This window comes from Ornithorhynchus anatinus, chromosome 17, assembly GCF_004115215.2.
Source record: "Ornithorhynchus anatinus isolate Pmale09 chromosome 17, mOrnAna1.pri.v4, whole genome shotgun sequence".
Taxonomy (NCBI): Eukaryota; Metazoa; Chordata; class Mammalia; order Monotremata; family Ornithorhynchidae; genus Ornithorhynchus; species Ornithorhynchus anatinus.
The window spans coordinates 11,446,761-11,461,606 of NC_041744.1; the positions used below are offsets into that span (position 1 = coordinate 11,446,761).

Here is a 14,846-nt window from a genome sequence, read left to right on the forward strand (position 1 = left end):
ACTGAGTCAGGTATCTCTTCTGTCTAGCTCAAGCCCAGCCCCGTCAGGATTGCAAGTTTAAAGGCACTGGGTGAGCCCCATTCCTCGCTGCTAGTTTATGTGGCTTGGGCGGGCTCAAGCCCCCAGTCCATCTCAGGACAGATTTTCCCCATTTCCTCAAATCCCAGTGGCCACGAGGCCAGCCCCCGCCCACCTCTCCACTTGGGCTGACTTTGGGGGGCCGCTGACATCAGCAGCACCCCAGGAAGCAGCACCTACCTCACAGGTCTGTGGGACAAAAAAAAAAATCACAGAACTCCCCCTCGGTGCCCCGACAATCATCAAGAGCAGGTTTTTTTTTCCCATAAACTTAACTGAAATAAAGTCTCCCCACCTCATAGGACCTTGGCTTCCACTTCCTACAGAAAGGCACGACAGTCGTTAAAAAGCAGTTCTATTTCCCCACGAGATAAATTCGAAATAAAGTCTACCTACCTCACGTAGCCTTGGCTTCGACCTCCTACAGAATGGCCATCCTCTCCTTTATAGCATAATAATTCTGTCCCGTCTCTCTGCCTTCCCGCTGCACAACAGTAGAATTCCTGGGGTGTGGGGAGAGAAGAAGGAGGCCAAGGCTCTGGGAGGATCCCGCCGGATCGGTGAAGCTAATGAAATTCTACTTGAAAGGTAATTCTAAATCTGTCGCCACAGCACACCTATCGGCGAACGCTAATGCCTCTGCGTGCGTGTCTACGTGCACACGCTTGTGTGCGTGTACGGCACCTGTCTAGACTGTAGGCTCCTTGTGGGCAGGGAAAATGTGTGTTCTATGGTTCTACCGTACTCTCCCTCACGCTTGGCACAGTGCTCTGCTCCCAGGGAGTGCTCTGTCTGGGACCGTCATATGAAACACAAACGAAACGTCCCGTGCTGGGTGTCGGTGTCCTAAAGAAACAGGGGTCTTACGAATGCGCTTTTGAACTTTTTAAACTCCCGTGATGGACAAAAAACGGTTAAAAAAGCATGCGGTTGAAAAGTTTCTGAAAAATAATCATTTTTTTCCACAGGAGGAAGAAACGCTCTCTGACCTCCGATCGGGAGTGCGGAACGACAGGTCGCCGACCCTTCGGAGCGCATCTTTCCCGGAAAGGACGCTGAGAAGGAAAATCTCTCGGGTTTAAAACCCACACTCCTGCTAATTAATCAATCGGTAGTGTATTCTGAGCGTCTATGGCACGCAGAGCGCGGCACAGAGTGCTTGGGGAGGGTACCGGAGAGGGAGGAGATGCGACCCCTGCCCGCGAAGAGCTTAGAGTCAAGCAGAGATGGACACTAAGAGAATGGAGGGAGAGTAGAAGGAAGAAGGGGGGGCACTATATACGAGCTGGTGGTTCAGGCCCGGGGTAAGTAAATACGACGGGCAGGGAACTGCTACAGGTGACTGACTGTGAGCAGTCAGAAGTGCCGAGGAGGAAGCACAACGAGCCATACCCTGGGGAGAACAGAAACGAATCCCTCCAGGATGAAAGTTCCCGGTGGGTGGGGGTTGACTCTGCCGCATTGTACTCTCCCAAGTGCTCACTACAGTGCTCTGGGTACAATCGGTGCTTGGTAAATACCGTGGTTGGACTGATCGTGGCATCTGCTAAGCCCTTACCCCGTGCCAGCCACTGGACTGGGCACTGAGGGGGGAATGCCAGCAAATCGGGTTGGACCCAGCCTCTGTCCCACCCGGGGCTCACAGTCTTCATCTCCAGATTACAGATGAGGCAGTTGAGACACGGAGAACCTAAGTGACTTGTCACCAGCAGATAGGGGGTGGCCCCGGGATCAGAAGCTTCCGCCTCCCAGGCCCGTGCTCCACCTGCTCAGGCCACACTGCTCCTCCAACTGACCGACTGGGAAAGTTTCCCGGAGGAGGGGATGCCGGAAGGGCCGTAGAGCCGGGGAGAGCTGTGGGCCGGTAGAGGGGGGCGGGGAGGGAGTCCCGGGCAGGGGCCAACGCTTCCCTCCTTCCCTCCGCTTTTCCCACTTTACCCGATCACTTCGTTCCCCCGAGGCTTCTTCGGGGACCCGACCGGACCGTTGGCCGAAACGTCCGAGACGGACCCCGCGGGCCGCCCTCCTCTGCCCGGCCGCTTTCGGGGGGCTCCGGGACGGGTCCGCGCGTCCGGCGGGGGACGGCACGGCCGGAGGATCGTACTCCGGCGTCGGGGGCCCCACGGCCTCCGGTAGCCGGGAGGGACCGCGGCGGGGGCCGCCCCGTCCTGGGGCGGACTGGGAGACAGACCTAAGCAGTTCGGTGTGTTTCTGCACGGCCGCCAGCCGATCGATTTTCCATTCCGTGTTCCTGAGGGAATCGGTGGCCTGGTGGACTAAGGCCTGGGAGATCTTCAGGTTCAGAATGGACTTACTGATGTACTGCTCCATTCTGGACTTCTCGGCCCCACCTCCTCTCGCTCCCCCCTCCGTCCCCCACGTCCCGGACGGTTCCGCAAGCGGACTCCGTCGCTCGGCCTCTTCTGGGGCCGACTCCGACTCCGACTCTCCTTCCGAGACCGGGTCGCCTCGGCTGGTGTCGGTCGGTCCTCCCGCTGAAGCGGCGTCGCCGTCTCCCGCTCCGTTCTCGTCGTCGCCTCGAGAGCGGTCGGACTGAGAGAATCCTTCCGAGTCCTCTTCCTGATTCTCTAGGTAGCGTGAAAAGACTTCATTAATTTCAAAACTTCGGAGGCTCTCGTCTTCCAAACTGGCACCGCAAGCCCTCTCGGGCTCAGATGAGGCATCTTGGCTCCGCAGGGTCGTCCGACTACCGCTCATACCGTCGTGGCAGAGCACGGCTTCTTCCGTGAGAGCCGACTGACGGCTCGGCGAATTGGGCCGGGGGCCTGTTGGAAGGAATCGAGAGTGCGGTTTTCCTCCGCTTTCTAACGGTGCTCGTGAAGGGGTCGCTACGTGCCAGGCACTATACTGAACTCTGGGGGAGAGACGGGGTTGCCAGATCGGATACGGTCCCCGTCCCGCCTAAGGCTCACGGTCTTAATCCCATTTACAGACGAGATGACCGAAGCCCAGAGAGGGGACGTGACTTGTCCAAGGTCACCCGGCGGACAAGCGGCAGAATCGGGCTTGGAACCCAGGTCTTTCTGACTCCCGGGCCCGTACTCGCTCCTTCTCATTCCCAGGACAGGTTCCCCAACCCTTCGTCTCTTTCAGGTCTGCTCACTCTGTTGTACTGCCCTCTCCCAAGCGCTCAGTACGGTGCTCCGCACGTGTTAAGTGCTCAGTGAGTACCATGGATTGATTTTCTAGGTGTCCCCCTGCCCGTTTCCGCATCCCCATTCCACCCGAGTCCCCGGCCCCTCACCCGAGTCTACGAGTTCACCCTCCTGGACCCGTTCTGTGTGTCTGCAGGTCTTCCTCAAGGGGCCGGGATGGGAATGTCGGGGGGAGGGAGGAGGAGGAAGAGGAGGAGGAGGTTGTGGGCCCAACTCCCCAGATGAGTGTGTTGTGTGTGCGTCCACCCTCCGAGACGTATGTGTTGTGTGTGTGTGTGTCCTCCTCCTCGGCCTCATATTTTCGCCCTAGCTTCGCCCCGCATCGTTCCCACCCTCAAAATAATCGGAAACTTGACACGTGACGGACTCGTCAGCTGAGGTCCAACTCAATCACGGAACGGTTTTGGGGGTGGGGGGGTTCGGGGCTCTTAAATCTTGTTATACTAGATTATGTAGTATATATATTATACTACATTATACTAATATACTATATATTTACGCTAGCTCCATACCCAGGCCCTTCATCGCTTCCACTTGCAGCCTGAGAACTTCTTTTTGCTTAATCGACGTCGATCGCAGGTGGATTTCGCATCTCTGCAGATTTGAGCTCTCGGCAGAATGAATTTTCTGGGATTCAATCAGATCCTGTAATACGGGTAAAATTTTCGAGGACACTTTAAGGCCGTCCGCCTTTACCGAGCCGTGCTCAAAATAAAACCCGAAAGAGAAACCACTCGAGACGAAACAGAAGCTCTACTCAAGTAACACTGTGAGGCGAACAGGACCCCTTCACCTATCACCGCTGGGAACAGAAAAATCTGGACGTGAGTTCTGAGCGACTAAACCGCGGGGATTTCCAAAGACGAGAGTGAAACTCTTCGGCTGTGTCCGTTACCTGTAAGTCGTTCTTCAGAAGGTAGCGGATATCCTGAAGGTTCATGGAGCGGTCTTTCGGTTTGGCCCGTGTACCGGTCTTGACGATATCGTAGTAAGGCTGAGCCAGTCTGACGTCTGCTTCCAAATGATTCCCCAGGACGACGGCCTCTTTGACGACTGAGCCTTCTACACCGTTCCAGGGGAGCGACTCTGGAAAACGGACCGAGTAGAGGGGTTTTTTGAAGACTGAGAGAGCGTTTTGGATAAGACCTGATCAGTCATTCCATCTGTCCTGGACGAAACCAATGTCACTTCCCCCTCAAAAAAACCAACAGAGGCTCCGTTTTAGCGTAGTCACTGACACCAACAGGTGACACTGGGTTAGGGTGCATATTCGCATTTCAGTTGGAAAGAGCCCGAGCTTGGGAGTCAGAGGTCATGGGCTCAAATCCCGGCTCTGCCACTTGTCAGCTGGGGGACTGCGGGCAAGTCACCTAACTTCTCTGTGCCTCAGTTACCTCATCTGTAAAATGGGGAGGAAGACTGTGAGCCTCACGTGGGACAACCTGATTACCCTGTATCTCCCCCAGCGCTTAGAACAATGCTCTGCACATAGTAAGCGCTTAACAAATACCAACATTATTATTATTGTACCGAAGCATATCTTCTTAGGTGATCGTCAATAGTGCGGGCCTGGGAGGCAGAAGGACCCAGGCTCTAATCACGGATCCCCCTCTTGTCTGCTGTGCGACCTCGGGCAAGACACTTCACCTCCCTGGGCCATGGTTCCTTCCTCTGCAAAATTGGGCCCCGATCCCTGTTCTCCCTCCTAGAACGTGAGCCCCACGTGGGACCCGATTATCCTGTTTCTACCCAGCGTTTAATATAGTGCCTTTCATGTGGTAAACGCTGAACCGATACCATAAAAAAAAAGTCCAACCCCAGCCCAAGATTCTGCCTCCACCAGGGCTGAAGGGGTGCCAGGAGATGCCGGGAGATTTCAGTTGCCCTCTTTCCCCTAAGTCCCTTCTAACACCCCTCATTTTTCTCTCCACCGCCTTAGATTTCCCTTCCAAAACGCCAACTCTCCTCATCTCCGGACGCTTTTCTCTCCAACCCCCCCTTCCACGCGGAGGGGACGAGAAACAAGACAGTGCCTGTGTTCACGGTGGAACCAACTCCTAGCAAAGGGATATGGCCTCTGGGGGAACGGGCCTGAAGAGAGCTCAGAAATCACGGGGACAGGGGGAGGGATGCCATAGAGGAGGAGAGGAGGGAAGAGCACAAATATAATTATTTATAAATACGATTATTTCTATTCACATCTGACTCCCCCTCTAGACCGTAAGCTTGTTTTGGGCAGGGAGTGTGTCCGTTTACTGTTCTGTTGCACTCTCCCAAGCGCTCAGGACAGTGCTTTGCACACCGTAAGTGCTCGATAAATACGACTGATCGAACGAATGAATGAAAGAGGAGGGTAGAGGAAAGAAGAGTGAAGCTGCTAGTCTGGGTTGGGCAGAAGATACAAGGGGTCTGCTGGGCAACTGAATGGAAGGGAAGAAAACCAACTGAGGAGCGAAGACACCTCATCGGTCATCATCGTGATGACAGGTGGACTTTTTCAGTCCGGTGAGTTTTTACCTATTCTTACATCCCATAGCAGTAAACGGCGAAAGGCTTTTAAAAGAGGACATTTTCCTTTCTTAAGAGACAAACCTCCCGTTCTAAGACTTGCTTTTCAGCCCAGCTGGACCTTTTTCTACCTCAGCCATCTGTTACAAAAGACAAAAACCGCAGATGACTGGTCTTTCTCCCGAGGACAAATCAATGCCGGCAACTTAAACGCCCCGGAACTAACCCGTCAAACTCTCTTGCACGATCACACAGAAGCTGTAGATGTCCGACTTGACCGTGGCAGCTTCTTGCAAGATGACTTCCGGAGCGGCCCAGTTGAACAGTTGGGTTGGCAGGGGGATACCCGTTGGATCCCTGGGACCTCTTCCGTCCTCGCTGCAAAATACGATCGGAAAGAACGACCAGGGTCACGACCCGCCGCTCCGCCTCCGCCCGCTGTCGCCGACGTGGTCCTGTCGGGTACCTTTCAATCGCATGCTCGAGGTTGGTGAGTCTCGCTTCACTCATGGATACTATGTGAATCGCATAAGAGCTAAGGGAACGATGGATTAATCCTCTTGTGTGTAAGTATCTCAGGGCATCGTTCATCTGAAGCAGTAAGTGTAAAATAACCTCCATTTGCAACGCCGGAAACTGGGATCGCTGGGGGAATAGAAAAGGAAACAAAATCATAATAACTGGTATTAATTCTTATTAACAATGAATTACTTGCTAAGCACTTACTATGTGCCAGGTACCACACTAAGCGCTGGGGTGGATGCAAGCAAATCGGGTCGGATGCAGCCCCCGTGCCGTGAAGGGCTCACGCTCTCCATCCCCATTCCTCAGAGGAGATAACTGAGGCACAAGAAGTTAGGTGACTGGCCCAGGGTCACACAGCAGGCAACTGGCGGAATCGGGTTTAGAAGCCAGGACCGATCAGAGTCAAATCGGCACCCAAGAGAACATTGCTTATTTGGGGACGATCTTTCTTCTGGCAGACGGTCAAATCCTAATGACTGAAATTCCCTAGCGAGGACGCCCAGGTGAATGATGCGATGCCTTAAACTCGCAGTCATCCAAGTTCCTTCCTTAATTGATCTATCAACCGATCGACGGCATTTATTGAGCGCCTACTGCGGGCTGTCTTAGGCGCTTGGGAGAGTACAACATGACGATAAATAGACAGATTCCCCACCCACAGGGAGCTTAGGGTCCAGAGGGGGAAACGGGCATTAGCATAAATACCTTTTGAAAAGCAGACGGTAGCGGGGAACAGCGTGGCCTAGGGGAGAGAGCGCAGGCTTGGGAGTCGGAAGGACCTGGCTTCGGATCCCGGCTCCGCCGCGTGCGTGACCTTGGGCAAGTCGCTGCACTTCTCTAGACCTCAGTGACTTCATCTCTAAACTGGGGATGGAGACTTTGAGCACCCCGGGGGGCAGGGACTGTGCCCGACCCGATTACCTTGTACCTGCCCGGCACAGAGTAAGCCCTTAACAAAACCCATAAACCAAAAAGAGCAAATGGGAAGAGATGTTTGAAGGAAATCATTTACCCTCTCATGAAGGATGCTGTACAAGGTACCGATATTAACCCTTTCGTAGACTAAGCGGGTCCTGTCCAGATCGTGAGACAAACACACTGCCATCAACTGAAGCAAATGGGGATGACGGAGTTTACTGCAAAAAAGACAAGGCTTCAGGGGATCGAGGGGCGAAGGAGAAAATAGAACCGAACGCCACTTGACGAAACCCAATTAAATCCTCTCTGGCCATCCGGACGAACATAAAACCGCTGCCGTTCTAGGCCTACCTATCCACGTCCCTCTTAAGATATGCCATGAAGGAATAGCTTCATGGGTAAAAGGGTAAAAGGTAAAAGGGTAAAAGATTTCCATGATGTGAAATCTGCAGTATTTCTCACCCGCCAGCTCCCCTCGGGGCTGGCTAAGGGTTTGTCATTACCTTTCCCTGAGTGGGGGCAGGGGCTTTACAGCTGAAGAGCAATTCACGGGAAAAGGAATGTATTTTACTTGGGCTAAAGAGAACATGTTCTTTAGGTGCCGGGCCCCTTCACCTGCCAGATACATGTTTTGAAACTCCTTCGGTTCCTCAGGGATCGAAATGAATGCGCAAAGTTCCCACAGACGCAACTGGGACCGTTTCTTTCTCCTTACCTACTATACTCCTGCTCGGCTATCAGCAGGTCGGCCAGGCGCAGCTTACTACAGTTGGGGTGCGTCGACAGATTGAGCTCCTTCACGGTGACCCTGGTGCCGCTCCACATCAAGCTGTGGGGGGAGAGAAGTCGGATTTCAGGCGGCCCCGCCGCGACTATCGGACTGTCCCCCCCAACCCGGACTGACGGAAAATCCCTTCCGGCCAAGGAAGCTGTCTCATCTGTGGCTGGAGTGATTGTAAGTGGCCTCTGGGCAGGCAGGCTGGCGACTGTGGGCGGCCTCTGGGCAAGCAGTCAGTGAGAAGCAGTGTGGCTTAGTGGAAAGAGCCCGGGGTTGGGAGTCAGAGGTCATGGGTTCTAATCCCTGCTCTGCCACTTGTCAGCTGTGTGACCTCTGGCAAGTCACTTCACTTCTCTGGGTCTCATTTCCCTCACCTGTAAAACAGGGATTCCATACCTATTATCCATCCTACTTACCACAGTGAGCCCCATGTGAGAACTGATTATCCTGTATCCACCCCAGTGCTTAGCACAGACTATGCGCTTATCAAAAACTATTATTATTAGGAAAGGACGCAGTATGCAATTGTAGCTAAAAATAGCACTAAATATTCTTTGGTCCCCTCTGGAGTGCTGGGGTTGGGATTGCCAGACACTGAAAGTGCTTTAAAACAACTGGGCTGTACTATCAAATCTTTTCATAAATCCCATGCTACGCTGAGCCTATGCAGAACACCTGATGGGCAAGAAAATCATTGAGAGAGCATTTAAATTCGGAAATCTATTCCGGTTCAATTGGAAAACGTCGGGGGCCGAGGGCCAGAATTAGCCTACTTTGTCATGGTCATGTGTGGTCCGCTGGCAAAAGTGAAGGTTGATTCGTCTTCGGCCTGAACCACGTCTTTCTCTCCGATGACCGGCACCGAGCTGAGAAAGGCCGGCTGGGTGGTGGCCCCCGGGAAATAGAACTGAAACAAAAACTGCATCTGAGAACAGGAAAAGCCAGCCAAGAAAGGAAATGAAATGAAACGAAATGAGCAGCTACCAAGGATGTTTGGTCTGGGGACAAAATAAAGTCTCCAAGCCACCTCCAGTTTAACATTATCTACTACCCCTTTTTCTAATACGCATCTAAGAGAGCCAATAACACCAGGCCACCCTCCTCCTTCCCCTCTTCCTCCCCCTCCTCACCTTTAAGAAAAGGTAGCTCCCAGACATTTTTAACCCTTCGAGAATACTCCGAAGCTGGAATCAATTTAGTAGTTGGAGTGTGAAAATCCTAAATCCCAGGGAAACCTCCTGGCAAAGGCAGATGAGCAGGAGGCAAACAGTGCCTTGGGCTCAAAACCTTTCAGAGCCATTTGATTTTCAATAACCCGAGATGGTTCCTTCCCTTCCCCTTCATTAATCATTACGGGATCCATTTATACACTTCCTAAATGTCATCCCCAAATGAATTTAGGGATGGTTCTTTGCCATCCGCAGGGGAGAAACCGGACAGAGCAGCCCAAGGGGGCGGGGGGTGGGAAACTGCAATCTGGGGAGAGGAAACTGCAGACGAAGACCAGGACGACGGTCTCGTCTGCCCTGCTGAGAGTGCCTTCAGGTCTCTCACTTCTTACCTTCCCAAAGCCAAAGCTGTATATGGTTTTTGAAGCAACGAATCCCGAGTGCAGCGATCTATTCTCAGAGCTGTCGGGGTTTCTAGGTTTTCAGAAGTAAGAAGTCAGGGTCAGCACATGGAAAAATACCCACCCCTGCAACACAAATCGAGCTGCTTAATTTGGATCCATTAGATCGGGTTGATATTTGCACTTTTAACTGTGAGATGTGTTCAGAAACTGGCAGAAATCACGGCAAAGCCCACACATACAACCACAGGGCCTCAGTCGCTCCATCTCTCTCTCTCATATTCATTCATTCAATCGTATTCATTAAGCGCTGCCCGTGTGCTGACCACTGTACTAAACGCTTGGGAAAGTACAATGCAGCAGTAATGAGTGACAATCCCTGCCTACAGTGAGCTCACAGTCTAGAGGGAGAGAGACACGCATCAAGGCAAATAAATAAAATGACTGCTATGTACATAAGTGCTGAGGGGCTGGGAGGGAGGAAGAGCAAAGGGAGCGAGTCGGGATGACGTAGAAGGGAGCGGGAGATGAGGAAAAGGGGGGCTTAGTCTTGGAAGGCCTCTTGGAGGAGAAAATATAAGGTTCCCGTGTGTGTGTCTGTGTGTATGAGACAGTGAGAGAGAGAGCATGGGTCTGGAGTAAAGGTGAAGGTGGGGTGGGTAAGCGTGAAAGTCATTATGGGTTTGAGTACAGGAGCCCCTTCCTCCCCACACCTCCGCCTGTGGCCTCCCGAGGCGGGGGGCGGGGGGGTCTTACCCTTGAACGATGCCGGCGAACCTGGACTGGGGGCAGACGAGCCTCTGGGGGCAATCAACCCGCCGCAACAGGTCCCGGGGGAAGCCTCGGACCAGGGCCTGCGTCTGCGCCGCGCACCGCTCCAGCAGCTCCAACACCTGCCGGAGACACGGCGGCCCCACGCTCGACGGGACACGGGAAAAACCACAACCACCCCACGGGACGCTCACCTCTGCCACCCGGCCTGGGAGGAAATGAGAGCTCTCTCACTCTTGCCGGTTTGAGGAGGTGGAAGAGGGGGTGAGGATGGATGGGAGGGGAAGGAGGATGGGTGAGAGACAAAGGAAAGGGAGAGAGGAAGGAAAGGAAAGAGAGGAAGGAAAGGAAGGAAAGGAAGGAAAGGAAGGAAAGGAAGGAAAGGAAGGAAAGGAAGGAAAAGAAGGGAGGGAGGGAGGGAGGGAGGGAGGGAGGGAGGGAGGGAGGGAGGGAGGGAGGGAGGAAGGAAGGAAGGAAGCCATCTTTGTAACTCTAGTCCCTAACTCCCAGGACTCACCTATCCCACAGGTCTTCCCACAGCTCATTTAAGATGGCAAGTTCCCCATGGATGGCCATTATCAATATAATTTGATTAGTACAGTACCTGGCACAGCGTCACATATATGTGAGCATTTACAAGACATAGTTCATGATGATTAGGAGTTCTGTGTTTCTATCCCTTCATCTTCCAAGCTGCCCTGCCTGATGTCTGTGTAGTCCTTCTGCCTGCCTCTTCTCTATGAATAAAAAAGGAGGGAGGGAAGGGCCTGAAAGCACAGAGCCGGCGAGGAGAGATGGGGCTACTGGCTTTCGATACCTTTTAGCCTTGAGGTTCTCCTCTTATTTACTCTCCCCAGTGCTTAGTCCAGTGCTCTGCCCACAGTGAGCACTCAGTAAATACCACCGATTGATAAGTGCCTCTGGGTGGTTAGCGGGCACCTACGTGTTTTCCCGGTAGGAAACCTTGTAAAAAACCTCAAGTCTTCCACCCCGCTACCCCCGACCGCAACTAACACGGCTGGAGCGTAGACGGCTACCGAAGCAATCGATCCATTGCATTTAGGTAGTGCTTCCTGTATACGGACCGCTGTACTGAGCGCTACTTACTGAAGGCCGGGGACAGAGGATTGAATTGGCCCTGGCAGTTCGGCGAGCCTGTTTGTGTCTGCTAGGGGATCTCCCCCAGAACCTAAAAGGTTCGGAGCCACGGGAGTCCACAAGGGAACTCGGGCCCCAGACGCTCTCCTCTCCATAAGCAGCTTCCAGAGACGGAAGGAAGAGTGAGTGTGTCTGTGGGCGTGTGTGGATGGAAGATCCACGAAAATTTAGGGCTCTCGAATTCATATTCACGACAGAGACCTTGTTTTAATTTGGGATAAAAGAAAAAGGGGCACCGACGTTAACCCGATTAGCCACTTCGTTAAAAATGTTTTATACGTATACGTGAAATCCACTACCGCGAGCCGCTTCGGCCTCGGTGCTCGTGGCACGTCGGCCTTTCCTCCAAGACGGGGCCCGGCGCCCGGTGCCCGGCGGGCAGCACCGAGCGGGGCGGACGAGGGCCCGGCAACCTCACCTGGGCGCTCTGGTCCTTCGCGGCCGACAGGGCCCAGGCGTGCGGGGTTCTTCCGTTTTCGTCGTGGAGTCTCAGGTCTCCCCCGGCATCCAGCAGCTTGCTGAGGATGCCCTGGTGGGCCGAGAAGGCGGCTGCGTGCACCGGGCTGCTCCCGTCGGAGCAGCGGCTGCGGGAGGAAGCGGGACGGGAGAAGAAAAGGGAAAGGGGAAGAGGCCGGAGGCTCCAGAAGTGGGAATTTGGGTTGGGCCACGGGACCGGCTGGATGAAAGGGGGCTAGGTCACCGAGCTGGCCCGGGCCCGGCGGGTTGGGGGAGGAGGGGAACGCCTCCTTCCCGTCGGGTCCCAGGCACGGACCGCCGAGGTCCACCTCCGTTGGCTGTGATACTTACCGATTTGGGTCGGCTCCATGGTCCAGCAGCACATCGACGACCTTGGGAAGTCCTAATAAGGCGGCGGTGAAGAGCGCCGTCTGCCCCAGGGAATTCACCGAGTCCACATGGACACCTGCACGGCAAACCAGCGTGGCTCAGTGGAAGGAGCCTGGGCTTGGGAGTCAGAGGTCATGGGTTCGAATCCCAGCTCTGCCACTTGTCAGCTGTGTGACTTTGGGCAAGTCACTTCACTTCTCTGGGCCTCAGTTCTCTCTTCTGTAAAATGGGGATGAAGATTGTGAACCCCACGTGGGGCAACCTTATCACCTTGTATCCCCCAGCACTTAGAACAGTGCTTTGCAGATAGTAAGCGCTTAACAAATACCAACGTTATTATTAAACCCCGGAGACCACTGAGGAGCAGGAGAAGAAAGAGGATGAGGAGGAGGAGCGGCAGCTAAAAGGGGGACGGTGGGCTCAACCCGCTGCCCCCCTGAGACTTTTACATTGTTTTTTTAAATCTCTTCGCTGGCCCAAGTGAACTACCACAGAGAAGCGCTGTACTAAACGCTGGGGCGGACCCAGCCAAATACAGTTGGACCCAGTCCCCGCCCCACGTGGGGCTCACGGTCTCCATCCCCATTTTCCAGACGAGGTAACCGAGGCCCAGAGAAGTGAAGCGACTTACCCAAGGTCACCCGGCAGGCGAGCGGCAGAGCCGGGATTAATAATAACCATAATAACGCCGGCATCTGGTCAGCGCTTACTATGTGCCGAGCGCTGTTCTAAGCGCTGGGGGAGACAGCGGGTGATCGGGTGGTCCCACGTGCGGCTCCCAGTCTTCATCCCCATTTTACAGATGAGGGAACCGAGGCCCAGAGAGGTGAAGTGACTGGCCTACAGTCACACAGCTATGTGGCAGAGCCGGGATTCGAACTCATGACCTGTGTGACTCCCAGGCCCGGCCCTTAGTACGAGGGTGAGGGGTGGGGAGGGTTACCACAGTAAGCCCTGATTTCCCCCCTGCTCCTCCCCCTCTCCCTTCCCTCCACACTGTGCTCATTTGTATACATTTTTACTACCCTATTCATTTTGTTAATGAGGTGTCCGTCCCCTTCATTCTATTTATCGTGATTACGTTGTCTTTCGTCCGCCTGTCTCCCCCGCTTAGACTGTGGGCCCGTCACTGGGCAGGGACGGTCTCTACCTGTTGCCGAGTTGTCCATTCCAAGCGCTTAGTCCAGAGCTCCGCACAGCGCTCAATAAATACTATTGAATGAATGAATGATTAAACACGATCAAGTAACTGCAGGACAGGAAACGCCTGTTTCACAAACGAGTGAATTGAGCTACAGAAACACGACGTCTCAAAGCCCCAGAAGAAGCAGCCTAAACATTAAAAGGGAGGTTGCCTCTAACGGCCACCACGCCTTTACCGTTTACTCCTCCATCCACGGACAAATCTCAACTAACAAAACACGGAAACGCCCAGTGACCAATATCAACCCAGAAAAAGAAAGACAAAAGTGACAAACGAGAGTAACTATGAAACTTCCCCTAATTAAACAATAGTAATTAAGCCTCCACAATCCACTTAATGGGCGGTGGTTCAACACTCCCTCAAAAAAATACTTCCTTGGTAAAGTATTGCGGCGTGGCCCAGTGGAAAGAGCACGGGCTTTGGAGTCAGAGGTCATGGGTTCGAATCCCGGCTTGGCCACTTGTCAGCTGCGTGACTGTGGGCAAGTCACTTAACTTCTCTGGGCCTCAGTTACCTCATCTGTAAAATGGGGATTAAGACTGTGAGCCCCCATGTGGGACAACCTGATTCCCCTGCGTCTACCCCAGCGCTTGGCACATTGTATGCGCTTAACAAATGCCAACACTATTAAAGTTAAAACCTAAATACCGTCTTTTTTTAAAACCAAGAAATCAGGGGAGAGCGCGAACGCAGTCCCCCACTACCACAAATTATGCAGTCGAGTTTCCCGCATTTGGGGAAATCGCAGGGGTCAGCACAGCCGGAGTGCAATGGCTGAGCCTCACCCTGGGAAAACCACCTACGTGATCATGGTGTCTCCCCTGCCAGGTAAGTATGAATTGCCCCCCTTCGACAACCCGGGACCCCGTGCCCAGGACGCCTTCCAGATACGTCTGCTACGACAAGGCCAGACACACTTCTGGAAACGACCGGCTAGGCTCATCGCCGAACAGTACACGCCTTCGCATTCAAAAATTCTCATCGACGCTTTAAACTGTATTAAAGAGAGAATTTTGCCGAAAGACCACCCAGAATGCACAGCGCGCTTCGTTTACATACCCCCGCCCTGGTGATGACGTCACCGGTCTTTCGTTCCCTCCGCTGTGCAACTCTCACGGCCTGTCGCTCCTTTACGGGTCCGGTCCTTTTTCCGACGCGAAATTTTCTACAAACTCCCAAACGACTACTCAGCCTGCAGGAAATGAGCCCCCTCATTGGCATCACATATTTATTGAGCGCTTGCTAGGTGTCCCACAGTTACAAGCACTGGACTAAGATAGTCGATTCGCTCAGCCGTATTTAGTGAGGACTCAC

At 53.6% G+C, this 14,846-nt stretch overlaps 1 protein-coding gene and 1 non-coding gene across 4 annotated transcripts in view; both read right to left on the reverse strand.

Annotated features, from left to right (window-relative positions):
- Positions 1-14,846, reverse strand: part of TEX14 (testis expressed 14, intercellular bridge forming factor) — a 46,532-nt gene that overhangs the window by 18,154 nt on the left and 13,532 nt on the right. For all 3 annotated transcript variants that reach the window (XR_003765695.2, XM_029082105.2, XM_029082107.2), the window contains exons 3-15: positions 12,290-12,404; positions 11,901-12,066; positions 10,310-10,446; positions 9,545-9,626; positions 8,757-8,890; positions 7,921-8,034; positions 7,300-7,423; positions 6,229-6,407; positions 5,989-6,140; positions 4,150-4,340; positions 3,767-3,899; positions 2,017-2,864; positions 475-581 (exon numbers count right to left, since the gene is read on the reverse strand). Coding sequence is in view for 2 of the 3 variants with exons in the window: in XM_029082105.2 (XP_028937938.1) it covers positions 475-581; positions 2,017-2,864; positions 3,767-3,899; positions 4,150-4,340; positions 5,989-6,140; positions 6,229-6,407; positions 7,300-7,423; positions 7,921-8,034; positions 8,757-8,890; positions 9,545-9,626; positions 10,310-10,446; positions 11,901-12,066; positions 12,290-12,404 (2,482 nt within the window). In the remaining variant the exon portion in view is untranslated. The remainder of the gene's footprint in view (positions 1-474; positions 582-2,016; positions 2,865-3,766; positions 3,900-4,149; positions 4,341-5,988; positions 6,141-6,228; positions 6,408-7,299; positions 7,424-7,920; positions 8,035-8,756; positions 8,891-9,544; positions 9,627-10,309; positions 10,447-11,900; positions 12,067-12,289; positions 12,405-14,846) is intronic.
- LOC114818171 lies at positions 14,205-14,368 on the reverse strand. Its single transcript, XR_003765992.1, has one exon. It is a non-coding gene; the product is annotated as a U1 spliceosomal RNA (small nuclear RNA).